This window comes from Leptonychotes weddellii, chromosome 11, assembly GCF_054177405.1.
Source record: "Leptonychotes weddellii isolate Sample4059 chromosome 11, ASM5417740v2, whole genome shotgun sequence".
Classification (NCBI taxonomy): domain Eukaryota; kingdom Metazoa; phylum Chordata; class Mammalia; order Carnivora; family Phocidae; genus Leptonychotes; species Leptonychotes weddellii.
The window spans coordinates 9,336,282-9,363,678 of NC_138379.1; the positions used below are offsets into that span (position 1 = coordinate 9,336,282).

Sequence of the window (27,397 nt, forward strand, 5' to 3'; positions counted from 1 at the left end):
GTGTGCCTGCCGGCCCAGCCCCCCAAACGCGGGAGCCAGTTCCTTGCAGTCAGTCTCCCGTGTGTCTCCCGCTGGTTCTGACTCTCTGGCTGAGAGCTGACAGGAACAAGTCCAGCTCCGGCAGGGGCCTGGCACACAGTAGGTCATTTGCTACAGAATGCATGCGACGCAGCAGGTGTGCTGGGAAGGCAGTGGGGAGGCAGGGAGGAAGTGGTGGCTACAGGAGGGAGCGGGGGAGAGCTGAGCAGGTGGCTAAAGGCTGTGGCCTGGGGAGAGCTCTGGTCAGCTGACCCTAGCCCTTCCCCGGGTCAGCGCTGGGCAACCTTCAGGCCTCCACTAAGACCACCTCCAGAGGAGAGGACTGACTCCTTCTCTGCCTCCCCCCGTATTCCCGATCAGGTCCCCATCAGTCCTCACAGCACTTCCACCAGTTACACATTTATTGGTGGGACCCCACTGGAGCCCAGCATCAGAGAGGTTGGGGGCTGTGTTCTGGCTGCTCGTGGTGGTCTGCCTTCAGACACAGCACAGTGTGGATCCATCTTCACCTGCAAAGGAAGGAGGGAGGGAAGGATGAGCACAATGCTCTCGTGCCTTCATGAGCTGCCTTGAGCACAGGGAGTCCCTGGGGGGGTGTGGGAGGGAGGAAGGGAGTGGCTTTGAGGTTTCTCTTGATGCTCCCTGGGTAGGGATGGGGTTAGAGTTTGCAGGATTGTCCCGTAGCGCGGAGGACACTGTAGGTCGGGGGAATTTGCAGGGGGCGGGGGCGCTCAGTTGGGTGCAGACAGCTGCTGGCTTCATCCCCCAGGCTCCCAGGGAAGGAAGGGGAGCATGTCATGGGCAGTGGGCAATGGCGCCAGACCTGGGCTCCAGCCTCACCTCGGTCTAAGCCCTGCTGGATAACCTTTCATACACCTGGGCCTCAGTTTCTCCATCTGTCACATGAGGGCTTAGTGAGATCATCCATAATGATTCTTCTGGTACGAAAGTTCTATGAGACCCGGAGGTAGAATCCCAGGTTCCAGGGCCCAAGTGAACTTTCAGCTCAACCACAGAGGGCAGACCTGCTTCTTTCTTGTCAGCGGGGTGGGGTGAGCGGGTCCACTTGTCTGTCTTCCCAGACTTCAATCGTACAAGCTCTACCTTCACAATTTGTATATATTTATCTGTGTTTTATGCCATTATTTATTTAATGGGTTTCTTTAAATGGACCTTCTTTTTAAAAAATTTCCTTTTTTTCAATTCAGTGATTTTTAGCATATGCACAGAGTTGTGCAATGATCACTATGATCTTGGAGCATTTTAATCTCCGCTTGCAAAAAAGCCCAGGCCCATCATTCCTTTGTTTTAACTCACACACGTGTCTTCTAAGCGTGCACTGTGTCATGACTGTAATTGGGAGGCCAGTGTCACTTGCTGTAAGTAGAAGACAGCCGACCCAGGACAAGGAACAGCATGGTCAAGTTCTGGCCTGATGCCATGCCCGCTGAACGAGGTCCGCTATGTCTCGGTGGAGAGACATCAGCTCGCGTTAGAAAGGTGTTAAACATACGACAGTCCCAAATGGAGACTTTCTTCCTAAAGAAATCCAAGAGATTGATGGAGATTGAAGAGGAGTTACCTCCCCCCGCCCCCACATGCACTGATATAATTTATTGCCATGTTCTCACATCCTACACTGCTTCCTCCCCACATCTACGCTTCCGGGAGCATGGAGTCGATACTTTCACAACCGCAGTCTTCTCTGACCCTCACAACCACTCTGTGAGGGAGGAATGACCATTCCCGTTCTACAGATGGGAAATGGAGGCTCGTTTCCACAATGAGTCAGAGGTACAGGGCGTTCTTAGTCCAATGATCTTCCCATCCCCTGTGCATCTCTCTCCGCAACCCCCCCCACTCCCCCCCACCGACCAGAACCCCTGGCTCTGGGTGTGCTCATTTCTCTGGAGCCCACTGCTCACAAGGCTGGACCCTCCCCAGGCTTGGCGGTAGTCGGTGGTGTCTTCACTGGGGACGGAAAGGCCTCACTATCTATGGGGACCCAGGGGACTGAGCACTCTGGTTTATTTGCCCCAAGGCCACCCACGCAACCCTACTAAGCAGCAGCATCTTGAGGCCAGCTGTGGGCCGTGACCCCTTCCTCCAGTTGCCTCATTGTCGCAGAAACCCAGCGTGCTGGAGCTCACTGGGACCCCAAGGGTCATGGAGGCCAGTGTCCCCCAGCCCCTAAGCTCATGAATCCCTTTACGGGCTTGGTGACCGTATGACTCCGGCAAGGTTTCCAGTTACTCTTCATTTGTGCATCAAGTTAGTATTTACTATATTTGAGATTTATATACTACACCTTCAGCGATTACAGAAAGACTAATTTCAACATTTTCCTATTTAATAAGTGATGTGAACTGTTCTTTTTTTTTTTTTTAAGATTTTATTTATTTATTCGACAGAGAGAGAGATAACGAGAGCAGGAACACCAGCAGGGGGAGTGGAAGAGAGAGAAGCAGGCTTCCTGCTGAGCAAGGAGCCCAATGCGGGGCTCGACCCCAGGACCCTGGGATCATGACCTGAACCAAAGGCAGATGCTTAACGACTGAGCCACCCAGGTGCCCCTGTTTTCTTTTCTTTTTTAAAAGATCTTATTGTTTATTTGAGAGAGAGAGCGAGCGAGCAGGGGGAGGAGCAGAGGGAGAAGGACAAGCGGACTCTGAGCTGAGCACGGAGCCCGATGCGGGGCTCAATCCCACGACCCTGAGATCATGACCTGAGCCAAAATCGAGAATTGGACGCTTAACCGACTGAGCCACCCAGGCACCCGTTTTGTTTTTGTTTTTGTTTTTTTTTTTTAAAAAACAACAACTGTAGGAAAAGGCCGGTATAAAGACTGACAGAAGTGGTGGTGAGCCGTGACAGTGACCCCCATGCCCGGGATTACTAACTGAGGGACAAGCGGGCCCTGGGGTCTGAGACGTGACGCAGTGAGAAGGCTCGAGCATGACTGCCGGGGAGTTCTCCCCAGCCTTCACCCTGTGTCGAACAAAGCCTCAGGGTCACTGCCAGGTGAGAGGAAAGAGGAAGATGGGGGGCAAGTGAAGGGCAGTGGGAGGAAACAAGCAGACATTTCACAGAAAACTGTTCTTTTCATGAGGAAGAGGTGGGAGCATTGTTCTAGATTAAAAGAAAACAAAGAGATGTGACAATCAAATAAAATGCATGAAACTTGATTGGATCCAGATTAAACCTAAAGTACAGTAAAGGACATTTTTGGTCCCATGGGAAAAATTTGAATATGGACAGCATATTAGAATTATGGAATTATTTTTAATTTTCTTAGTGCGATAACACTTTTGTGATTATGTAGAATGACCATATTCTTGGAAAAAAATGCAGGTGGAAGAATATGGGGATGAAGGGTCATGGTATCTGTAACTTACTTTCAAATGGTTCTACAAAAAAAGCGAATATACGGATGTACGTGTGTGTATGTGCGTGCACACGAGGGGTACGGATGGAGAAAGAGGAAGCAAGTGTACAAACCTGACACTTATTTAATCACTGTACTATCCTTTTCATTGTTTGATTGATTATCCAAGCACATCACCATCCTCATACAGTGTCCTATTTTACAGATGAGGAAACAGACCCAGTGAGGCATGGGGCTGAGTCAAGGTCACCGAGTAAGTGATGACCAAGCTGGAATTTGCACCCGGGTCTCTAGACAGCCAAGCTGAAGTTCTTTTCTTCATGTCCCTTGTCCTAAACATTGGTCCTAACCATTGGTCCCAAACATTTGCATGGCTCCCTGAGGCTCCCCCCGAACCCAGCGGCTTCTACTTTGCAGCCTGCAGAACCAGCAGACCAGAAGTGGAGAAAAGAGGCTATGGACAAGCCAGTGACTGAAACCAGAGGTGACAGCCAGGACTGGCAACAAGGGAGGTGACAATAGGGGATTTCAGACAACCTTGAACCCTGGGAATATTCAGAGTGCCCTTGATCGGGAGGGCATCTCTACACATAGGGTTTGTCGAAGGCTGCTAGTCCGTACAACCATGAACCTGGGCTACCACGCAGCAAACAGCCTGTCTGGGAGGACGGGGTGCCCATGAGCTCTGAGGGCTGACTCTGCCATGAGCACCGTGTGGTCCCCTCGGATGGACTAGTCTCATCTGAGCGGTGAGTGCACAGCTCCGGCAGAGCAGGGCCCATCCTATAACCATTTCGGGTGCTGTCAGGAGGCAGCATTTCAGTTTGGAGTGAGAATGCTCAGGTCCAAATCCTGGTTCCTTACCAGCTGTGTGCCTTGGGGCAGCTTGCTTAACTTCTCTGAGCCTGCGTGAAAGGGGGATAGTAAATGAACCTACATCACAGACGGATGGGGCCAGCCTTGGCCCAGAGTCAGTAGCCCAATAAAGATTCACAGAGTGAGTGGGAAGAGAGTCCGGGCAGAGGAAGGGCAAGGGGATGGCTCAGCGGCAGGGGTGTGCTTGCAGCATCTGTAGAACCTCAAGGAAGCCAGGGTGTCTGGAGCAGATGACTGAGAGATGGAGAAGCTGTAGCTGACATCACAGCAGTGGGTGGCAAGTTAGTTTTGTTTTCACCGTGTTTACATTATTTTTGTGTTTAGCTTCCTTTTACAGAGAGTTATTGGCTTCCCGTTTATTGCAGATACAAAGTACCCCTCCCAAATGATACATCGTGAAAAAAAAAACCCATTTATGGAAACACAGGAGGAATGAAGCCCAGTCCACAAATAACGGAAACCCCAGACTGTCCTGGGACCACTACGTTCGGGAACGGAGAAAGGCGGCTCTCCCTCACTTGACTTACTCGGCGAGAGCTGGTGTGGACCCCGAGCCTGCAGGTTCACAATGGAAATCCTGAACTTGACTCCTATCTCAGAGCTTTCCAGTGGGGGTGGGGGGGGGGGCGATGGCCTCATCCACCCACTCCCTCATGGTACAGATGGAGACACTGAGGCCCAGGAAGGCCGGGAGATGCATTCACAGTTTGCTGGGAAGAACTGGTCCCAGTTTCCATCTGACTCAACACCCCTGCCATCCCCCGACCCGAATCCAGGGATTTGGACACAGACTGCACCCTGACTCACCCCACAGCCCCACAGGGACACGCTCCCCATGTGTCCCAACAGTACTGGAGAAAGCAGACCTGGAGGGAAGAGGGCGTGGAGTGGGGGCCACGGTCTGCTCCTGCGTGGGTAGGACTGGCCGTGCTCTGGCCCAGCTGACGCAGCTCCGGCCAGCCACTCAGGTGCTGGAGTGTCATGGAGGGGCTGGGGGCCCAGAGGGGTCCGTCCTGTGCCTGAGGGGATGGGGACCGTCCCCACCTTGGCCACCAGCTCAGGGCAGACCGTTCTAGCAATGGCACCATTTGCCCCTTTATTGCAGCCGCCCTCTCGGAACTGGTCCATGTCTGTGCGGGAAGAAGGGACCGGGGGGTGAACTCCGATGGTTTGGGGAGCCCAGGGCCTCCGTACCTCTGCTTTTGCTCGTCCTATATGCCACCTAAAGTCACATCCTCATAGGATGGTGGAGGACTCATCGGCCGCCGCCTGAGCTCCACCGGTGTGTCAGGAACAAGGGACAAGTCGTCTTTCTGCAAAAAAGGAGCCACCGTCCCTCTGCTCACATTCATGCGGTGAGTGGCCATTTACAAAGCACTGCTCACTGGCTCCCTTGTGGACGTGTCAAGGTTCCCATGGCGATGGGGACCCCGAGGCTCGGGGAGGGGCTTTCAGAAGGCCGCTCTCGGCCTCTCTCTCCCTCCCTGTCCCTGAGGAGGGAGTGGGGAGAGGCCCGCTGGGAGACAGCGGACTGACCCTCATTCTGGGCCTGCTACCAGTGTGCAGGGGACCTTGGGCAGGTCACTCCCCCCGTCGGCTTCCCTGTCGGGGCTGGGCCAGGGGCACACTCTAGGGGTGCGCTCCCAGTGTCCCCAGGGACTGCTGTCCTGTCCTCATCCCTGGTTTGTGACGAGGCTGCGGCAAAGCCCGTCCCTGGCCCTGTTTTCTCAGACAGAGGGGGACACAGAGGCCTTTGGGGGAGGCGTGGCTTGGCCCCTCCCTGCTCATGTGACTGCGGGGTGTCACGTCACCCTGCTGAGCCTCATTTTTCCTCCAAAAATGGGAAAGCAGAACCTGCCTCCCTGCATCCCAGAGTGGCTGGGAGGTGCCAGGCGGTCTGAACCAGGGCGGTATGGCCTCTGGGGACGTCTGTGTCCTCGTCCCCCACCCAGCATATGTCAGGCCACAGGGCAAAGGCTGCTAATCAGGTGAAGGTTGAGATGGGCGATTTTCTTGGATTCTCTGGGTGGGCCCACGGACCCTCCCGTACAGCCTCTGGTGGGAGAGCAGTCCTGCCGGCAAGGCTCGACGATGGTAGCTGCGCAAGACCCACTCACACTGCCGGCGTCCAGAACCCTGAGACCCCACGGCTGTGTCTTTTTAAGCTGTCAGATTGGCGATAATTTGTTGCCAGGGCAACGGGACGCCCGCAGCATTCAGCGCAGCAGATGCCAGTAAGTGGGAGCCGGTCTCGTTAATTCCTGCAGCAGGTAGGGGGCCTCGGTCTCCCCATCCTGAGCTGCGGGGCTGGCCTCAGGGACTCAAGGCCTCTCCCAGCTCTCTGACGTCTTCCCGAGATTTCCTGCCAGACAGCCGGGCCCTGACTAGGACGACCAGCTCGGGACCACCACTCCTATTTGTGCCGTGTAATCGCTGTGGACGGACGGCACCCACTTGAAAACAAAAGGAGAGTCGAACTCGCAGGATCACGGGTAATTTGGAGCCCGTGTTTTCATCTGTTCTCAAGTTCAGATTCTAATAGGAACTTTCCTCCTTTACAGAAGCGAGCCTCGAAAATCGCGTCTGGTCAGGGTCACTGGTGTGGGGAGAGGCCAGTCTATTCCAAAACACATCTGGCCCCAGCCTGCCGTTCTGCCAACCCCACGGGCGGACCGGCCTGGCTGTGGGTTAGACACACCTCGGACCGAGTCCTGGATTTCCTTACGGGCTGACTGGCCTTGGGAAGGGACAGGACCTCTCTAAGCCTCAGTTTACTTATCTGTAGGATGGGGAAGTAGGTACCCACCTTGAAGGGCTATTGAGAAAATTAAGCTAAATCAAGATATGGGGGGGTGGTTGTTGGTTTTTTTTTTTTTTCAAGTTATATTTTTCTAAAGTGCTTCAATAGCAGGAGTGCCCCATAAGCCTGAAATGCTCAGTCCCATATGACCCCCCTTGCTTGCTCCCTCCACAGCCAAACCCCACAAAAGCCATAGCTCTCCTGGCCTTCCCTGTCCCATCCCCAAGCCATTGTCTATGACCTTGCCTCTGCTGGAGGTCCCTTCTCCCATCCTGCCTGCAAGTACGAATCCTGCCTGGGGCATCCACCCATCTCCCTGGGAGAGCTCCCGGGGCCTCAGGGCCGGAGAGCAGGGGCTGTTCTGAGCTCCTGGGGCGTTTTCTCTTGGGTGGTCCTGCAATTTCCACCTTGAATCAGCCTTCCCGCCCCTGGCCCTTGTCACCCCTACTGGACCCGCTCTGTGTGTGGCTCCGCTGAGTAAATGCTCAGCCACACGACAAAAGAGTGAGGGACTCGCTCCTCACCTGCCCCTGCCTGCCGCCTCCCCTTCCCGAGCCTCGTGTCCCCACCCACCTCTCATCGCAGGAGGCCTCACCTCTGCGGACGAGCAGTCATCCAGGCACACTGTGACCATCGTGGAGCTCAGCAGGAAGAACTCCAGGACCGTGAAGCAGAGCAGGGCCAGCTCCAGCCTCTGGATGTGGATCTGGAGCGTGTGGGGGAGAGGGAGACAGGGCGAGGCCTCGCTGGGTATCTACACCCAGGGGGCAGTGGGGGCTTCAGCTGCTGGTGTGCCCTGTGGAGGGCAGGGTGGGACTCTGTGGGGCTGGGACTGGGCCCTTCTCGGTCGCTGCTCTACACCCCCCCGCCTGGCACCCCTGGGTCCTCAGTGAGTATGTGCCTAACGTTGGAGGGCTGGAGAATCTCGTGGGTCTCTGGTGGAACTGCAGGTGGCCTTAAGTGTCGTCTCAGCCAGCCCCACTTAGATAGGGACACTGAGGCTCAGAGAAGGAGCATCTTTTATAGCTGGGGAGGAGCTGGGCTTAGGGCCACCATGCGGTGGGGACATCTCACACAGCATGGGCACTTGTAAGGGAGCATGTGTGCGTGCGTGCATGTGCGTGTGTGTGAGTAGGCCTGCCTGTGTGCCCACACGTGTGTGTGCATGGTGGAGGCCGATAAGGAAGAGCCAACCACCATGGTCAGGAACCTGGCCCAGAGGCCTGCGGCCACCACGCAGAGTGTCCGGCCCGCCCCAGGGGCGCTGGGTTGTGCTGAAAAGGCACTGGGCTCGGAGTTGTAGGCCCAGCTTTGAGTCTTCACTGCCCCCTTGACTTGCTGTGTGGCCTTGGTCTACTAATGTAGCCTCTCTGGACCTCAGTGTTCACTCCTTTAAAATGGGGGTAACAAAGTAGACTCGGCCCAATCTGCAAGGCTGCTGTGAGGCTCACCCATAATGGGGTCACTGGGGCTACGATATTTAAAGAGCCTTGACCAGGGAGTTGGCAGTTCTAGATCGTGGTCCTGAATTTGCTGCCGACTTGCTGCTCAGCCTCAAACAGGCCCTTCTTCCTCTCTGGTCCTCAGTTTCCCTATCTATAAAAGTGGGACTGGACCCAATGACTCGAGGCCTCAGCCAGCTCCCTAACGCTGACCAGTGCCTCAGGAGGGACAGGGTGGGAACAGATTGCCCGGGGTTCCCAGCCCCTGTGCCTGGGCTCCAAAGAAACCTCCTCTTGGCCAAGCCCAGGGCCACACCTTCCTGGGAGTGAGAGGACCCTCGGGGCCAGGGTACTCACTGTGCTGTTGGGGTACGGTGTCCAGATCGGGAACTCAAAGGGACTCTCCAGAAAGAGATCTTTGGCAACGACAAAGAGGCCAGCTAGCACGCAGAAGAAGCTGACGGCATGTGCTATCAGGCAAAGCGTCTTCTACAAGCAAAAGTAACAGTCACGATCGTTGTCCAAAAGTTAGAGACCCACACCTGGGTCCTGTGTCTAGGCCTGCCAGGTGCTTGCTCTGTGACCTCAGGAAAGACTCTGCCTGTCTCTGGGCCTGAGGCTCCTCATTCGAGCATGACTTCCTGAGCTAGCTGAGCACCGGGTTGGGGGGTGGCAAGCAGCTTTCACCTTCTATGGGACAGGACTGGGGGGACCCAAGGGCTGCCTCCCGATCCACAGACTGTACTAAAGAAGGATGCTCCCACCACTGTCTCTCTCTCAAAGCCGGTCTAAATCATCCTGGCATCAAATATGTTGCCTGGTCAGGGACTGGACCCCCAAATGGCCCCTCACCCATCCCCTTCCCTACAGGAAAGAGCAGGAGGAGTCCTGAAGGTGCCCCATCCTCACACACTCTGCCTCCTTCCCCACCCACCACGGCCTCCATTCATCACCATCTTGGGTTAAGCATTATTCCAAGAGCCTCTTACCAAGAGCAAACCCGTATAAATGGGGAAAGAGTCTGAACATATGGAACCTCCAACTTATTTTACCAGAGCAGACCTCTCTGCAGTAGGGCCTCCCTATGCTTGGGTGTTGGAAGGGAGAAACTTCTGGTTCTGAAAGGGGCCCAGTCCAGGAGGAATGGGCAGGTCTTTGCCATGCATCTCCTGCCTCTGCTGGGCAAATGGCACAACCCCATCCTGTTCTCTATGCCTTCTGAGAAGGCAGGGGACAGTCACAGCCCCGCCCAGCCAGAGGGGCACAAATGTGGACGCGGCCAGGCCTTCCGGGGCAGAGGGCGGGCTGAGGCCATGAAGTAGGAGGGGTAGGGATGGTCCTTCCATCGCCAATGTCCGTCTGGCCAGTCTTGTGTCAGTGTCTACTCTGGGCCTACCCAGGCCACCCTGGGCTGCTCCAGCCCACCTGAGCCAGAGAGTTGCTCGGACACCGGGTGGCCACACAGCTTAGTGTATGGGAGAGAGACAAGGAGACGGGTAAGCTGTGGGGACAAGCTTGGAGGACGCAGAGGCCAGCCATGGCGGGTCAGGAAAGACCGCCAGGAGGACGGGGCATTTTTGCCGAGTTTTGAAGAACGATCAGGAGTGAATCAAAGCCGGGAGAGAATGTGCATCCGGGAGTGGGCAAGGTGCTTGGGCCGGGGACAGCACAGTGCAGGGTCGTGTCCCTCAGAGATGAGAGCACATGGAAACCCAGCTGTGGGCCCGGGCCTGCAGACCATGCCGACCTGCTGATGTTGGACATGAGGACAGAACTGGGGCCCAGGAAAGGCAGGGGGTGAGGGGCAGACCTTGAGGACCTGGGGACCCTTCTGCTTGGATGCCCTCTGCTGTCCAGAAGACTCATGCCTGCTCCCAGCCAATCCTGGAGAACTGCCTCCTGAATCTCCACCACACACACACAGATGCTCTTCACAAAGCTAACCCGGGCTTGGAGTGACCTCAGTGCTCCAACTTACCAGATAAGTCTTTGAAAGCAGCTCTATCATGATCACCAAGATCCCTGAAATGAGAAACTGCAGGCCAGATTTGAAACAGTCGTAAGAGAGGTCAGGGTTCCTTGAAACCCACAAGTTTGCTTTCTTCCGGCTACTCTCTAAGAAAACCCAAACCCCGGTGGCTGGCTGGTGGTGAACCACTCCTCCAACGAAGGAGCTCCCCCTGCCCACCACATGGCCCATCGCGGGCCTGCTCTGGCCATGCTGGTCTTCCCTGTGCGCACAAACCCCCACACTTGGGACTCAGCTGTGCCCTGCGCTCAGATGCCCTCCCGGCCCCTCCCTCGTCCCCCCATTTTGCTGGCCCAAACCATCCCTCTGGGTTCAGCTGCACTATCTTCTCCACTCCGACCCTTTCTCCATTCCCGAATCCTGCAGTTTGGAGGATATTAGCTCTTCAATCTGAGGTCCCTGGTGTATTTCTGCAATGATTCCTTCAACCGTTAGCTGAGTGGCTGCATGTGCCAGTCCCGGGGACCACAGGATGACTAGACACTGCATGTGGAGACAGTCCCATCACTGTGCATTCAAAGCTCGGAGAAGGGACAGTGGACTGAAGTGGCAGTGGGGAGGTCAGGACACCTGCCCGAGAGGGCACCATGGGAGCTGGGACTCAGTGCGTATGCAGGACTCCGGGGAGGCGGGGGGACCCAGGGTTGGGGAGGATGCCTTGGGGAGCCTTCGGGAAACAGTGTGTGCTCTGGTCTCTCCTCATGGCCGATGGCCTTGAGAGGACAGGAGCCATGCCTCACATGCTTGTGTTCCTGCAGAGCCAGCCTGAGAGAGCCTTAGGCACCAGGGACAGGTTCCTGGATCGGCAGGCAGCCTGGAAGCCTGCCCAGAAGCCTGACGACAATGGAGCCGTCCCTGGCTCATGCTTGCCCTCCACCTGCTGGATGCACCTGCTGGATTAGAGGAGTGTGCAGAGAGGCCGGGAGTGCCCCCCTGGGATGCAGGCCCGAAGGGGCCTCGTGGGAAGCATCGAGGACACAGAAGCAGAGGCCGGGGGACTGGAGAAAGGGGCTTCCCTCCTAGTAGCTCATTCTGACCCACCCGCATCTGGCCCCAAATGCCAGGGTCCCCCAAGCCTGCCTGCTGACCCCCACATCCGGCCCATGTTTTGGCACCTACTCACAGAGGCAGCCCCCCAGAATGGATACCAAGACTTCAGCACCACCAGGTGAAGACTCTTGACCATAGAGACCAGGCAACTCCCAAAGAGCAAGTACAGTAGAGCAATGACAACATGGAAGGCCTGGGGGCCGGGAGGGAACAGGGAGCCACCGTTGGGGGCTGGGCGTTGGTGCCCTGCGCCAACTGGCTGAGCCGGGTCCACCTGGCCCCTTCCAAGGGATCCTGGTGGGTCTGCAAGGAAGGACTGGCTCCTCGGAAAGGTGACGGGAATCAAGTAATTTTCTCTCCCGCTGTGGTGGGGCCGGGGCCCCCTGGGGTAGGTGTGGGGGGAGGGGGAGGGAAGGGGAGGGGCTTCTGTTGAGGACTTCCTATGAGCAACATCAAACCAGTGCTGGTGCAGGTGTAGACAGCCTCTCCCACACCTCCCGGCTCTTTCAATTCTAGCAGGAGTGTTAAGCAGGGCGACTGGAGGCTTTCTCATCTGCCTCCCCGCTCAGGGCTCCCCAGTCCTCCAGGTCCCCGCCTACCCCCACCAGGGTCCCGGGAAATGGGCCACTCACGCCCAGCTCCTTGAGAAGGCTGCGTCTCCTCCTGGGCTGCTTCTGGTGCCAGGCCAGAGGCGGGAAGCCGGGCAGGCTCAGCTGCGGGGGCAGGCTCGTCTGGCCTAGCTGGGTGGGGCCGTGGGCCTGCCATGGTGGGAGCTCCCTCACTTATGGTCTGGGAATCACTCCGGCTGCTCCATAGGCTTCTGCTGTCAGGACCCAGGCCAAGGACCTTGGCTGCAGGTGAAGCAGAGAGGCTGGGTCGGAACCCATCCCATTTCTGGGGCTTGTGCCTGGGTGAGACTCAGTGACTGTCGCCTCTGTTCTCTGAGCCAGGGCCTTCCGGAACAGGCTGCCCTGTCCAGTAACCCCTGAACTTGATTTGACCTAGAATAACCTGGCTCGTGGGCATGGGGAGAATCAGCCACTCGAGGCCTCTGTGGCATTGCAGGGACCTCGTTCCGTCTGGGGTAGAAAAAAGGGTCAGACAAACTTCCCAGCCATTGCGAGACAGAACACACCCAAACCGCCGATAATGGTGCCTCCCGGGTTTGGGCTGATGGGGAAGGGGAAGGAGGGAAACTTCTGTGGAGGACCTACTATGAGCCACCACTGAGCCAGAAAGTCCATATTTACCAATGAGTCCACATTTACACGCATTCTCTCCGTTCTTGGCAGTGGGATAAGCATCTATGTGCATTATCTGATGTTATACTCCTCCCAAACCTCTGGATAAATACTGTGCTTGCTTTCATTTTGCAGATGAGGCCCAGAGAGGTTAAGCCACTTAACCAAGGTCACACAGCCAGGAAATGACTGGGCTGGGACTCAAGCCTGGCAGACCGGCTCCAGAGTGTGTGGGCTTACGTCCCCTAGGCACTGCTGCCTCAGTGAATGAAAGGAGATGTTCTGGATGTTTTAACAGGCATGAGAAAGAGGCTGAGGGAAAACTTTGCAGGGGACTGAAAGCCCCACTTGCGGAGGGGCGTGGTCACTACGTCATACATTGAGCTGGGGCACATAGGGCTTGGGGGCTGCCTGGTGACTTAGTGAGTATAGCTGATCTTTCCCAGGAGAACTGAGGTGGGATGGGGTTGGGAGGAAAGGGGAACCAGTTTATGGAAATCGAGGTAGGAGACAGTTCTCCATGGGGATGGGGTTAATGAGCGAAGTGAGTGGCTTGTTCTTACTCTTTCTGGTAAAAAGAAAGGGGGGCCACATTCCCTTCAATTTTAACTCCAATTCAGGAGGTCTTGTTTGAACACCCCCATTTTGCAGTTTCCTGCATGGTGGTGGTAACAGTAGCAGGGGGAAAGAGCTTCGGGAGTCTGGGTGGGACAGGCGGCCTGGATAGTTAAATCCCAAACAGGGAGGAAAGGAAGGGACGGGGTCCAAGAGCCAAAGGGTCAGACAGGGGGCCTCACGGCTGGTAAGTATTGGCTCTGCACTAGGCTGACCTCCCTCAATCCCCGGGAAGTTGGCTCCATTCTGTAGAAGAGAACGTGGAGGCTCAGGGAGGTCCAGGGCCTGGACCAAAGTCACACAGCCAGAAAGATCCTGGGATTTGGGACTGTGTGAGGTCTGACAGGCTGCTGGGCCCTCTGATAAATGTCTCCACTGGCCTGTGGCGACAGTCCCGATTTAGTGGGAGGGAGGGAGGCTCCAGCAGCTGAGCCCAGAGACACGGTGATGCATGACTCTCTTTTCTGTGACCTGGCCCGGCTATGCTTGGAAGTCTGTCCTCTTAATTCCCAGCATTTCAGGGCCGCTCTGACATAGCCGGCGGGACTGATGGATGCAGCTGGAGGCAGAGGCCTAACCAAGTGGCCACCGGCTGCAGCTAGACTTCTCTGGTACACCTGGGAGGACAGAGCATGGACCTGAGCCTGGACACCACTGGGAAGCACAAAAAAAGGGAAGCCTTGTTAGCAGAGGGGTCTTGGATGGAATAGGTTGTCCAGGGATATAGTGAGCACTCGGCCACTGGAGGTGTGCCTCGTGCCTGGGCTTTCACTTTCCGGAATGTGACAGCCGGAAGCATTTAAATATCCAGCTGGGAGCTGTATTCAAGAATGCAGAGTAACCTTTCTCAAAGTGTGTGCCATGGAACACTGGTCCCAACAGATCAGCAACAGAAGGGTTCCATGGTCAAATAAGAATGGGAAACTCTGGATATCAACTCCCCCCTCCCCCCCTTTAGCATAGTAAAGGTCCTGAGAATTCCTGCAGAGGAGTACTCTATTTTGATATTAAGGGCATTACCCAAACTTAATTGGCTATGGAAGTTTTTTCTCAAAGTCTGTTGATTCTACAGTGGTTCTGGGGGGAACGCTTTTGGGCAAAGTGGCCTTAAACTAACAAATTTCTGGTTCAAGGGGTTTTTTGGCCTTCTTTGCCCTCCCACTGGTTTTCTTCTGTGCATCTGGTGGTGGAGGTAGGGATTGGACTGTGATCTCTAGGGGCCACGTCTCTCATGGGACAGGGAGCTGCTGCAGAGCCATCCTGCCACCAGGAGGGAGGGGTGCTGAGGGCGGGACTTGCAGAACTAGAGGGACAGCCTGTCTGCCGTGAGGTTCCCACCTTCCGAGGAGGGCGTGACCTCCGAGTCCTTAGAAGACTCATGCCCTGTTGCCCCCGCCCTCCGCGCTCTGTTCCCCCAGAACCCCATGCAGGGCTGCCCGGGTGGAGGTGGGCTGACTCTCCCCTCTTGGCCTTGGCCCCTCCCCCATCCCTCAGCTAGCCTGGCATCCCCAGGGGAACCAACCAGGGCCCAGATTCCTTTTGGTCCTTCAGCTCCTGGAAGGCAGGGCCAACAGGGACTGAGCTGGGGAGCCCCCTCCAGCCCCCAGCAGAGTGGATCACATCATGAGCGCTGGACATGGGCAAGGCTGGCTCAGATCCTGGCTGTGTTCCCGGGAGCCTGGACTTTGGGCAGGTTGATGACATCTCACTATCTCCTTGTCCCCTGGGGGGCGGGGTGTTAATGCCTCTCCCAGGCACAGGGGAGGGGGTGGGGTGTTATAAGGATTAAATGGGATAATGTCTGCAATGCGCAGGGCCTCGCAGATAGCAAACGCTCCGCAAACATCAGCCTGTCACATGCCTGGAATCCCACCACCCAGGCTCCACTTGGTCTTCATCCATTCCTCTATTAAGACTTGATTCATCCTGGGCGCCTGGGTAGCTCAGTCGTTAAGCATCTGCCTTCAGCTCAGGTCATGATCTCAGAGTCCTGGGATCTAGTCCCACATTGGGCTCCCTGCTCAGCGGGGAGTCTGCTTCTCTGCCCCTCCCCTGGCTCATGCTCTCTCCCGCTCACTCACTCTCTCTCTAATAAATAAATAAAATCTTTAAAAAAAAAAAAGGACTTGACCCATCCTGTCCTTATTGCCCTCAGGGGTGATCATGGGGGGAAGGGGTGCGAGAGTTTGGGGCTCCTGGGGAAGGGGGTAGGTGTGGCAAGGAAAGGAGAGGACTGGGTGTACTGAGTGTGCTGGGTGGTCTGAGATTCATCTGTGGAGTCTGAGCTGAACACCACAGGGACCCAAGCAATAGCGAGTGAGATCTGACAATGGGAGGTTTGTGGTCAAGCAGACAGAAAACCTGAGGCCCTGATCAGTCTGTGCTGGGGAGGCCTAGAGGACAGGGTAGCTTCTGAGGGTGTGTGTGCATGCATGTGTGTGTCTCTGTGTGTGTTCATGTGTATATGTATGTACACGTGTGTATGCGTGTGCACGCACCAGTGTGCACGTGTGTGTATGCGTGCATGTGTGTATGCGTGTGCACGCACCGGTGTGCGCGTGTGTATGTGTGCACGTGTGTATATGTGTGCACGTGTGTGTATGCGTGCACGTGTGTATGAGTACATGTGTGTATGTGTGTGCACGCACCGGTGTGTGCGTGTGTGTATGCGTGCACGCATGTGTGTGTGCACGCACGTGTGTGTGCATGTGCGTCAAGCAGAGACAGGCAGGAATTGAGAGATACTGAGTCACACCGTGTGACAAGGGGCTGGTGGGGGACTGGTGGGCCAGCCCTAGAGGATGTGGTTTTAGTGGCTGCCAGTTAAAAAACAGGGGAGGGTCCCCTGCAAGGAGCCCAGGGGCCAGCAGGACACGGAGGCCTCGCTCTGGGGTGGAGTCAGGAGGCCTGGACTCTAGTACTGGCCCTGCGTGGTCCTGGGCAAGTCCTTTCCCCTCTTTGGGGCTCTGCTTCCTCATAAGAGTGTGTGTGTGTGTGTGTGTGTGTGTGTGTGTGTGTGAGTTTCTGGGATTGGAATGGAAGTCGCTATGACCCCTCCCAGCAGGCTGCAGGATGGGCTCTAGGTAGTGAGTTCCTCCCTGGGGTAGATGCTCTTGGTGCCCCCCACTGCCCATTTATTGGGGTGGGGTGGGGCGCCCTTTACCAGCTGCTGTAATGCTTGGGGCTAAGGGCTGTAACTGCTCCCTCCTGGGGGTTTAGTTACAGCCCCTCCCCCCCAGCCTGCAGCCAGTGGGGCATGAAGGGACAGTCCCCTGGCTTCAAGGTGGGACCAAGCAAGTGCTCCTGAGCACCAGCTGACAGTGGGATCAGGCTGAAGCTCGCAGTCAGCTGAAACCCTCTCTGTCCTTGGCTTGCTTCACCTGCCCTGCCCTGCTTTTCGCTCTTTTTCTCTCGAGAGCACTCCCCCATACACCCGTTGCCCAAGATCTTCATCTCAGGCTCTGCTATGATAGAATCTGACCGAAGACACTCCCCTCCTTGTTCCTGCTGCGGGGGACCACTCACCTGGCCCTGGGACCTCCATTCAGAGCTTCCGGCCATGCTCTGTCCCCCGGATCCACCTCAGCCCCACAGACCCGGCACCAGAAGATCAGAACATCCTTTAATGTTAGACTTTGGATCTTTTCCCTCCTGGCCCCACCTTCTGCTTCATGCCCAGCAGCGTGAGCGGCCAGCATCTTCCCCACCCCCCAAACCCAGGCGGGTGAAAATCTTTGCACCCTCTTTACAGCTGCAAATTTCCTTTGGCAAACTGCACCTGTTGACAATTCCATCTGTTTACAGTGCAGGACAGATGGCGTGAAGATGATTGATTGTAAATCTTTCATAGAGTCCCAGGTTGAGCCTTTTAAAATACCTTTCTAATTTTGGATCCTTTCACACATTTCCAAAAGTAAAGAGAATGGTCCATCGCCCGGGCTGCAGGGGTCAGGGGCTCACAGGGGACCTTATGTGTCAGCTCCCAACCTTCCCCCATCGGGGAACAATACTCGGGCATCCCATGGTTTGTAAACATCGTGGTGTTTATCTCTAAAAGATAAGGACTCTTTAAAAAGACTATGATCAGGGGTGCCTGGGTGGCTCAGTGGGTTAAGCATCTGCCTTTGGCTCAGGTCATGATCCCGGGGTCCTGGGACCGAGCCCCACGTTGGGCTCCCTGATCAGCAGGAAGCCTGCTTCTCCCTCTCCCTCTGTGTGTGTTCTCTCTCTGTCAAATAAATAAAATCTAAAAAAAAAAAAAAAAGACTATGGTCACATGTCATAACTAAACAAAGCGCGTTGGAGTTTTGGTGCCCCGGGGCGGGCGGTGGGGGGGAATGACGCCCAGTGCAGTGCGCTGTGTGTCTACATAACCATGCTCCTCCGTGGCACAGAAACATCTCTTGCCCAACCTCTGCTACCTACTAGGCTTCAAATATCTGGTCAGTGTTCAAGTTTCTCCGATGGTCTCAGGAGCATCTTATTATGGTTGATTTGTGTGACTCAGGATCCAGGCCCACAAACTGTATCAGCCTATCGGGTGGGGCCCAGGCACCCTGTCCCCGTTCTGCCCCTGAGCATGGCGCTGCACTCTTGGGGTGTACAGATCCTGAGGTGGAGGCTCTGGGGGTTCCCTCCCTGGGCTCCTTTCCCATCTGGCTTCTCCTTCCACCTCGCCATGCCGAGGGTGGGCTAGGATGCAGACAGAGCCCAGCGGCCGCTCCTGATGGCCATCCTGCCGACGTCAGCTTGCTGGAGCACAGCAGAGCGCTTCGGAGCTGATGTTGGGTCTGGGCTGCCTGAGTTCAAACCTTGATTCTACCAACTTCATAGTTGTGAGACCCAGGGTGCATTATTTGACCCTTTGGCCTTGGTATTCCCCTCTGCAAAGTGGGGATAACAATACCCCTGGAGGGAGTTGCTAAAGAGTTCCATGAGTTAGAATATTAAAATGCTTCCGGCATTATCGTCACCATGCACTCATGGGGGTCCCTCACACCCAGCAGTCATGCCTGCCCCAGGTCACACAGCCACGTGGAAAGCAACCTGCCCTACGCTCACTTAGCTGTCACGCCCACTGCAAGGTCACTCACCTTCTCTCAGGCCTGCCGGGCTGGGCAGCCCTTCCATGAGCAGTAAGCTGGGCCATCAGCATCTCTGGAAGGCCCACTTCTCCTGGTGGCACACCCACCCACCGCAGTCTCCAGGCTGGCTGTGCCCAGTGACCTCCCGCGGTGTGTGCACCTGTCAGCAGGTGCTTTGCCCTATTTATCACCCACACCTTTAGTTCCTTAATCGTGGGATGAACATTTTTCTAGAAGCTGTGGTTTTTCACGGGGTTAGAGGCTTCTGCTCCACCACTCAGTCCCATACAACATATAACACACACACACACACACACGCACGCACGTGTGTGCACACCACCATGCACCCTTGTTCATTAATGGACTCCCTTATTCACAGAAGCTCTCCTGAGCACTTAGGATGGGCCAGGCACACCGCTATGTGTGGAGGTCCAGGAGTGCAGGAGGGACTGCCCTGCCGTTGAGGAGCTCGGACGCTGTGACCGGCAGAATAATGGTCCCCAGGGATGTGCCCCATCCTAGTCCTGGAACCTGTGACTTGGTACCTTCCACAGTCAAAGGACTGGGTACGTGTGGTTCAGTGAAGGATCCCGAGAGGGGGAGATTATCCTGGCCTACCCGGCGGCCCCCGTATAATCACAAGGTCTCTCCCCAAGGGGGGCAAGGGGAGCAGAATCCGTGAGAGTGACGGGAAGGGGCGGGGCTGCTGGCTTGGAGGAGGGAGGACAGGGTCACACGCCAACCAGTGCTGCAGTCCCTGCAGGCTGGAAAAGCAAGGAAACAGCTTCTCCCCCGGAGCTTCCACCAGGAACGCGGCCCTGCCAATACCTTGATTTTAGGACTTCCGACCTCCAGAACTGTAAGGTGATAAACATGCTGTTGAAAACACTAAGTTTGTGGTCATTTGTTACCACAGCAACAGGAAACTGAGAGAGTTCAGTGGGGAAGATGGTCAGGGAAGCAAGCAACTGTGTGGCGGAGAAGAGACATGACCCTGGATAGGGGGGTGTGGGATACAGCCCAGCAGAGGCCACCTCACTAGACAGGGGAGAGAAGGATGAGGAGACGGAAGCCTTCCTGGAGGAAGCGGCATCTACAATGAGGTCTGAAGGTGGCTGGGAGTTCAGTGGGACAGACAGGAGAATGGGGGGCAGCCAGGGGACTGCACTCCAGGGAGAAGGAGTCCCCAGGCTCAGGACAGCCACGGTTCAAGTGCAGGAGGAGGGTGGGAGGAGACAAGAGAGGTGAGCAGGCTTTGTCTCCGGTGCTTTGTCAACTTTGCGGGACGTCTGGACTTTAGCCTCAGGGCAAAGGAGAGCCTCAAGTGGCAGAGCAGTGACAGGATGACTTCTGTGCCTGCAATTCCCTCTGGCTGTTGTCTAGCCTAGAGATGCGCCGGGCCAGCTGACAGATGGGGACACAAGCTAAGTCAGCAGGCTGATGTCACGACACAGGTGAGAAATGACAGTAGTCCAAAGGTGCTGGAGGAGGTTGGAGAGAGTGGATCGAGTTGAGAAGAGCAAGGAGAACCGGTGGAGGTGATTATATGTGAGGCTGAGGGTGGGGGACCAAGAGTGGCCCTCGGCTTCTGCCTGGGCCCTGACGGACACAGGGAACATAGGAGGGAAAATGGCTTGTGCTGTGGGACATGATAGCAGATGCTGAAGCTGGCTCACAGGAGACGCCAGGGGGGAGGCAGATTTGGGAGCAGTCAGGGTGGTGACAGATGGCCAATGTAAGCTCCACGAGAGCAGGGACTTTGGCTCATGGCCAGTATCCCCAGAGCCTGGACACCCAGTGGACACTCCATAAGCACCTGCTGAAGAGCGTGGAGTGCACAGACGAGTCCAGGATAGGTGAACTTGAGGGATTGATGGAGCTGTTATTATTCATACAAGGCTTTTTAAAAGCCCATTGATCTTGGTGACGATGAGGTCAAGGGCAGCAGCCTTGGAGAGAGAGATTTTGGCAGAGTGAGATGGAGGGGCGGAAGCAGACTCCATCAAGAAGAGAAAAGTAAGCCGTGGTGGAAGGGCTTTCCGAGGTCAAGACAGACCTTTTAGGCTGGGAGGGACTGGAACACGCTGCATTTGCACACTCACAAAATTTAATTGGGCAAAACTCTCGGCTCCGAGTCCTCCAGTCTCGTCTATTGCTTTTGAGAGTCGAAGCTGGTTATAACCCCACTCCACCTCTGCACTCGCACAGCCTGGGAACCAGAGCTTCCTTAAAGAGGGCAGATGGCTGAATGGCACTAGCCAACCACCTGCCCTTGGGAAGACCTCACAGAGAGGGCAACATTAAAACAGGGTTTTGAAGGAGGCGCAGGAGTTTGTTAGATGAAGAAGTGGGGGTGCTGAGAAATGCAGCTCCATCCCAGTCTTTGGGATGAAGAAGCAGGAGGAAGGAGGGGAAGGGGTTGGTGGAAAGCACTTGGTTTTGGACCTGGGGAGCCGTGTGGTGAGACAGGGCCTCTGACGTTAGCTGGAGCTGAGTTCAAATTCCAGCATTGCCTCTTACTAGCTTGGTGGCCCTGGGCACTTGATTTGACTTCTTCAAGCTCCCGTGTCCTCAGTTGTAGAATGGGGTTATGGATGCCTGCTTGTTTGGGCTCAGGTGGGGAGAGACCAAGTGCCAGGATCACACCACACAGACCCCAGCTCCCAGAGATGCCCCCTTTCTGTGACAACGGGACCCAGGTCTTCTGATAAATATGGGACAAGCCTTCGAAACCCCCAAGGTTAAAAAGAAAAAGTCATTGCAATGAGACCAGCTCAAACTGTAAGCCACACTGTTTATTTCCCTCTGTGGTGTGGAAACCACCATCCACCGGGACCTCTGACATTGGGTAGAGGTGTCTCCTTTGCCCCAGACGCAGCCCGCAGGGGTAACCTGCAGGGGCAGCTCTGCTCCTCAGGCTAGGGGGAGGTGGGGAGGGGGCCGCCATGGCTGTGCACCTGTGGATGCTGACTGGGGTGCCCCGGGCTGGCTTCAGCAGTCCCCTGAAGCCTCCCCAACCCTGGGAGGTGGGCAGGGCTGGAGTCAATACTGACTCCATTTTACAGATAAGGAAAATGAGCTTTTCCAGGGGCATGCGGGGGGTATCGCCTGACTTAGAACAAGACTTCGGGGAGTCCTGGGGAGCTGGGCCTTAAATGCCATCTAGTTAATGCTTGAGTTTCCAGGAAAACTGAGGCCCATGGCACACAGCAGCAGATGACAAAGCACAGAGCTGGTCCCGGGCCCTGGGGACCCGAGGTCAGGCCACGGCCAGCTGTGTGGCCTCAGCACTTGGACTCCGTACTCTTTTCTGGAGAATTCTGGGCTCCTGAGATTAAAGATCGTCCCAAGGCCTGAGGGAGGACATTGAACTTGTCTGCCAACGAGGCCAGAGCTGCCTCCCCATGAGCAGAGAGAAATGCAGAGCTGCACGTGGGGACATTCCCAGCAGGGTGACAGGGCCCAGGACGCTGAGGGACACACACCCTTGACATCAACTAGCTCTTTTAGGAAAGAAGCCACCGAGGGAGATGTGTGGGACAGACGTCACCGGGGAACGCTTCACTTGGGTGCCACAATGTGTGACGATGGGGTGGGGGGATGGGCTGCCCCTAGGTTAACGCGGTGGGGGCGGGGAGAGGCTGGGGCCCCCAGGGGAAAGCCTGGCTTCCAAGCCCGCGGAGTGACCTCTACTCTGATGACTCCTTGGGCATATATGCCACATTGTCGTAGGCGGGGGGCGGAGAGGCTGCGGGGCTGGGGATGTTGAAGTCAGTGCTGAAGGCGTTGGGCAGGAAAATCACAGGCTGCAAAGAAAAGAGAACCCCCAACAGTCGTGGAGGGCGCCGGCGCCTCCGGGCGGTATTGCAACAGTGCCCCCCTGTGGGCATTCTGAGAACAGCGCCCTCGTATTGAATTCCGTCAGTGAATTGGCCGACTCATCTGTTCGACGAATATTTCAAAAATATTTACGGGGGGCCAACTATGACCCAGGCGTTGCGAGTACAGCAGTGAACAAAACAGAGAGAAGTCGCACTTCTCTAGGAGCTAAAGGTCTGGCGTTCTTTCTCCTTGGGCTGCCCCTGCCCTGGCTCCCTCTCGGGGGTTCAAGGGTTAAGGCGACCCCTCCGGATTGGTTTCGCTCCCTGGCAGCACGCACTCCTCCGCACAAAGCCTTTCAGTGGCCTCACCTGCAGTTTGCAAAAAGCCACCTCCCGAGCAGCACTCACACCCTAGGGCCTGCATTTCTCGCCTGAGGCCGCCTTTACTGTCCCCCAGTGCCCTCCTCCACCTCCTTCCGTCTTCGCTGTCCTCCAGATTTGGGGAAGCTAAGCTAATTTCCCCGAGTTGTGCTGCGCTTGGTGCTGCCCCGTCTGCGTCAAGGCCTGTGAACTCCTGGAGGGCCCCGCTCATCCGAGTACAGCACCGCCCCGGGTCCCCTGCGCCCCGACCTCCCGACGCTCTGCATCCAGGCTCACAGAGCAGCTGGCCCCTTGGTGCTGGCGCCCCCTGTGGCCGCGAGGAGAAGAGTTCCATCTTCCCCAAAGACTTCCCGGGGTCCCCGATGCACCATGTAGGAGAGTGGGGGGCGCATGGGAGCGCAGTCCCTCGCAATTGCTAGCCCGAGGGAAGAAGCAAGAGGCTGGAAGAGGAGCCTTCCAGCCAACAGCCTTCCTCAGAGGCCGCGGTTGGGACCTCTGTGTGGACGTGGGGGGAGGGGGCGGGCGGTACTCACCGTGTTGGCTTGAGCGCGGGTGGCTTGGCACCCAAAGTGGGTGGCAATTACCGCGATGAAGAACTCGAGGATGGTGAAGATGGTAAGCACGGCCAGATAGCCCCTGCCCACATCCTGGGGACACACCCGCAGTCAAGGCAAGCCCAGTGCTCCAGAGCCCAGGAGGAAAGGGCCGCCGAGGGACAGTAACTGGCCCGAGGTCACACAGCCAGGCGTGGCAGTGCCCGTCCTGTGCCCTCCCCTTCCCTCTACTGGGCTGCCCTCCGTGGCCCCCGCCCCCGGGCCCGCTCTTGGAGTAGGTCAGGGGCTCAATATCCGCATGGGGTCTCTCCGGACTGGCAAGCCCTGGGCCTCCCCGCGCCGCACACTCCCGCCTTCCCCCACCTCCTGGATGTGGCTCTAACATGCTCTGAGTGTTCCCACTCCTGGGGGCGTCTGACAACACACCCAGTTAGTGACACCAAAATCCATGAGCAGAACGGCTGTCCCCGCAAAGGCCGCCATGGCACTGAGAAGGTTCGTCCCCAGGCTGCTCCGCACCTGCAGGAGGGCGAGAGACAGGAGGGAAAGGAGCGGAGGGAAGAGGCCAGGAGGAGAAAGGAGAAAGGAAGGAGGCAGCAGCCCTGCCTGCCATGGTGTCCGGTGGCCAGGGCACAGGGACCACCCTGCCATGTGTGCGGTGTCCTTCCTGGCCCCTCTTCCTTCTCCCCTGGGGCCTCAGGGGCTGGCCCTGCAGCCTCCCTTACCTCTGTCATCTTGGAAGCTGCTGAGGGCGGGCAGACCTCCTCCGTGGCCTCTCTGGGCGCTGTCTGCCGCAGGCTCCTGGCCCACCCTGACTGCGCCCACCCCCGCGCCAAGCACCTTGCAGGTGCAGCTGTCCCAGGGGCTGGAGTCGGGGAGGCCTTCTGCTGTGGACACTGAGGCCCAGCTGGGAGAGGTGATGGGGTCATTGCCATGAGCTTCCGGTGGGGGTGGGCAGAGCAAGGTGCTACAGATCCTGGGGGGCACTGGTCAGGGGACAACGAGAGGCAGGTGTGGAGGACCCTGAGGTGAAGGCAGGACAGACCCTCACGGGGAGGCCTAGGGCTTCAGGGCAAGGGCATCTCTGGGTTGTCCAGGCGACCACTCAGGGCTCACCCTCCCGTCGCAGCCAGAACCTAATGCTCTTTTGATCTAGTAGCGGGAACCTGTGGCTAAACAGCCCTGGCCTTAAATTGGAGACCACTCGTGGGGGGCTGGGACTGCAGGACCTTCTCAAGCTCAAAGATCCCTGACACTTATTTTTCTTTTCTTTTCTCTTTCTTTCTTTTTTTAATGACATTGAGGAAGTCATGGAGACCAGAGCCAACAAAGTACTATTGAGTAGCTGCTTCGGCCAGGCATTGTCCCAGGTCCTGTGAGCTTGGGGACAAGTCAAGTCCCTGCACTCCTGGACTTTACGGCCTGGGGGTCCCCGAGTCCAATCCTGGTTATGATCCATTTTCCACCCAGTGCCCAGCATTGGTGAGCTCCCAAGAATGCAAGTAGGACAAGGAATCCCCCCTTCCATTCTCAGTGGTCTCCCTTAAACAGTGTCCCTTAAAATAAATCCCAGAGTGCCCTCTAGGTCCTGACTCCTCTCCCTCCCTTCCCCCTCTGAGCTGTGTCCTCCATCACCTCTAGTAATCTGCCTTGGCTCTTCTGTCCCCCTGCCCAGGCTCTTCCCCATGTTGTCTTCCTGCCTGGGAGGCTGGTCCCCAGGCTCTTCTGTGACTGTCTCCTTCTGAACAGCGAGCTCAGTGACATCTGTTCCGGGAACTCAAACTGTCCTTGCTGAGCAGAATGACTCTTCCCTTGTGGCACTTTTCCTGCTCTGTAACTACTTTGTTACTTGGTTTTGGGTGTCTTACCAGACACCAGAGTGTAAGCTCCAGGAGGGCAGGAACTTGACCTTCGCTGCTGTGTTCTCTGAGCTGGAGCGTGCTGGATGCGCTCCCATTCAAAGCCCCCATTGCCTCCCACTGCCCACAGAGGGGTCCGAGCCTCCACCACGTGGACCCAGTGCATCTCTCCACTTGCCTTCGCAGACCTCTGCCCTGGTCACATGGAGCCGCACATGGTTTCCTCAGCTCCCCTGCCCATGACCCCTCCCAGCCTTCTCGTGCTTGTCCCTCCGTATTTCTAAATACAAGGTGCAGCTTAGCCATCTCCTCTTGCAAGAGACCTTTTTGATCTCTCCTTTCTCTGAATGACCATGAGCGCTTGGTCTGTGGACCCTCACTTTCTGCCCTGTGTTGCTAAGTGCATCTTGGTTCCTCCTGTCCCGTATCAGGGCTGTCTGGGTGTCCTCCGGCACTTGTCACTCAGCAGGCCCCCAGGAAATATTTGTTGAATGAGTGAACGGATGGGAGAGGCAGAGTAGAGGGGAATCAGTCGTGGCCCTGGGTCCCCCATTCCGACTTACCAGGCAGCTGGTGTGGCTCTTCTCGGCTGCTACTGAGAGCGACCCAGAAATGACAAACTGTGTGAGGAAGAGGGGACCCTGGTGAGGCTTTGGCAGGGACACTGGGCAGGCCACGCCATGCCTGGGCTCTGTCGGGACCAGGGAGAGGGCAGCAGCCTCTTGGCTGTCACCTCCCCTGCCTCCTGGGATCTCTCTGTAAGGGTGTCCCCTGGTTACTAGGGGGTCCGCCTGGGGAACTGGGGCCATAGCCGGCAAGGGTGCATGTGTTCAGTGACATCATTCACATGTCATGCAAATCTGGCTCTCTCTAAAGGGGGAATTGTTACAAAGTGTTAGTCACCGTTTGCTGCAGAATCAAGGGTTGGTAACCAGCTCCCACATGCATTAGCTTTGGATGTCCTCAAACTCTGGGGTAGGTAGGGCCAGGACTGTGCTTTTTAAATATATATATATTTTTTTAAGATTTTATTTATTTATTTGAGAGAGAGAGAATGAGAGACAGAGAGCATGAGAGGGAGGAGGGTCAGAGGGAGAAGCAGACCCCCTGCCGAGCAGGGAGCCCGATATGGGACTCGATCCCGGGACTCCAGGATCATGACCTGAGCCGAAGGCAGTTGCTTAACCAACTGAGCCACCCAGGCGCCCCAGGACTGTGCTTTTTAGATGAATAAGCTGAGGCTGGAGATTGCCTAACTTGCCTAAGGGACTCCATGGTGAGACGCAGTGGCAGTGGGGCTGGGATTCAGACTCCACTGGTCTCACTCCCAAGCCTCTACTCTCCCGGGCCAGCTGGGAGACGCAGGCGCAGTCGGGGCTGTGTGAACCCTGGAGTGTTCTTTGATGTTGGAGATTTACCACTAACCATGTGCTCCCCGATTCTGCTGCGGGAGACCGTGGGGGTGGGGGTGCTGACTAAGCTGGCTGGGGTATGGGTAGAGGAATGGACTGGGGGGCTTCAGAGCTGGTCAGACTCCTAGTGGACAGAGTTCTTGGGGGGCTGGGACCCACAAGGGCAGTTGAAGGGTTTTTGCAGGCTGCGGTTTGGATGCGGGGTGAATTTAGTATCCAGGTAATACAGGTGGTTACTGTCCTTTATCCCTGCCCTCATCCCCTGCATCCCATTCTTTTTGGGAGCCTTCTCTGTGGCAGGCTTTTTGCTGGGAGATTTTCCCAGGCAGGAGTGGTGTCTAGTTTAGGTTTATGATTAGGGTTTGCAATTAGGAGTTAGATTTAGACTCAGGCCCCTGCCTCGCTCGGATGGCTGTGCCCAAAAGAATGTAGGGGGGCGGGCGCAGAGGGGAGAGGTGAGCCCCAGATGGCCCCGGCACTCACGCAGGCTCCTCCCCAGAAGGGGACGCCGCCTTCGATGAAGAGCATCCCCACGTGGCCGCGGCGGACCATGAGCAGCACGCTGCCGAAGCCCAGGTGGATGAGGCCGATGAGGATCTGGACGGTCTGCGGGAACCCGCGCGGCTCAACCAGGCTGGCGGGCCGGCTCCACACCGCCCCCTGCCGGCCGCGGGGAGAGGGTGGCAGGGCCCTGCGCGCCCCCGCGAACTCCCCGCCCCTCGGAAATAAACTCGGATTCTGCTCTTTTGAAGAGACATCCTCATAGCAACCCTGAAAGACTGTTTTAAGAAGGAAAGCCAGCTCCCACA

At 56.5% G+C, this 27,397-nt stretch overlaps 2 protein-coding genes across 3 annotated transcripts; both read right to left on the reverse strand.

Annotated features, from left to right (window-relative positions):
- Nucleotides 1–433: 433 nt before the first annotated feature.
- Nucleotides 434–12,935, reverse strand: MS4A10 (membrane spanning 4-domains A10). Its single transcript, XM_081798824.1, has 8 exons — nucleotides 12,872–12,935; nucleotides 12,254–12,402; nucleotides 11,695–11,814; nucleotides 10,521–10,577; nucleotides 8,900–9,031; nucleotides 7,696–7,806; nucleotides 5,495–5,613; nucleotides 434–548 (listed from the first exon to the last, which is right to left on the reverse strand). Exons 1-7 carry the CDS (start codon nucleotides 12,933–12,935, stop codon nucleotides 5,512–5,514), a joined length of 735 nt encoding a protein of 244 aa, XP_081654950.1. The 3' UTR covers nucleotides 434–548; nucleotides 5,495–5,511.
- Nucleotides 12,936–21,335: 8,400 nt separating this feature from the next.
- Nucleotides 21,336–27,234, reverse strand: MS4A15 (membrane spanning 4-domains A15). 2 transcript variants are annotated; one of them, XM_081797406.1, is made up of 5 exons: nucleotides 27,072–27,234; nucleotides 25,740–25,796; nucleotides 23,744–23,836; nucleotides 23,297–23,410; nucleotides 21,336–22,367 (listed from the first exon to the last, which is right to left on the reverse strand). In XM_081797406.1, the coding sequence occupies exons 1-5, from the start codon at nucleotides 27,138–27,140 to the stop codon at nucleotides 22,251–22,253; spliced, it is 450 nt and encodes a 149-aa protein (XP_081653532.1). In that variant the 5' UTR covers nucleotides 27,141–27,234; the 3' UTR covers nucleotides 21,336–22,250. The 2 variants fall into 2 exon arrangements, with proteins under 2 accessions (XP_081653532.1, XP_081653531.1); XM_081797405.1 differs by lacking the exon at nucleotides 27,072–27,234 and having other exon boundaries at nucleotides 25,740–26,173.
- Nucleotides 27,235–27,397: the final 163 nt, after the last annotated feature.

What these genes read in the sequence shown, in the direction of transcription:
- MS4A10 (XM_081798824.1), bottom strand. Translation starts at nt 12,935, where the DNA reads ATGCACATAGATGCTTATCCCACTGCCAAGAACGGAGAGAATGCGTGT. An exon ending in TGCTTTCAAAGACTTATCTG is followed by an intron (nt 9,032 to 10,520) that starts GTAAGTTGGAGC and finishes TTTTGCTTGTAG; the next exon opens with AAGACGCTTTGCCTGATAGC. An exon ending in CACCGTACCCCAACAGCACA is followed by an intron (nt 7,807 to 8,899) that starts GTGAGTACCCTG and finishes CACACGCTCCAG; the next exon opens with ATCCACATCCAGAGGCTGGA.
- MS4A15 (XM_081797405.1), bottom strand. Translation starts at nt 25,985, where the DNA reads ATGGCCCCAGTTCCCCAGGCGGACCCCCTAGTAACCAGGGGACACCCT. An exon ending in ATTTTGGTGTCACTAACTGG is followed by an intron (nt 23,411 to 23,743) that starts GTGTGTTGTCAG and finishes GTGTGTCCCCAG; the next exon opens with GATGTGGGCAGGGGCTATCT. An exon ending in CCCGCGCTCAAGCCAACACG is followed by an intron (nt 22,368 to 23,296) that starts GTGAGTACCGCC and finishes TTTTCTTTGCAG; the next exon opens with CCTGTGATTTTCCTGCCCAA.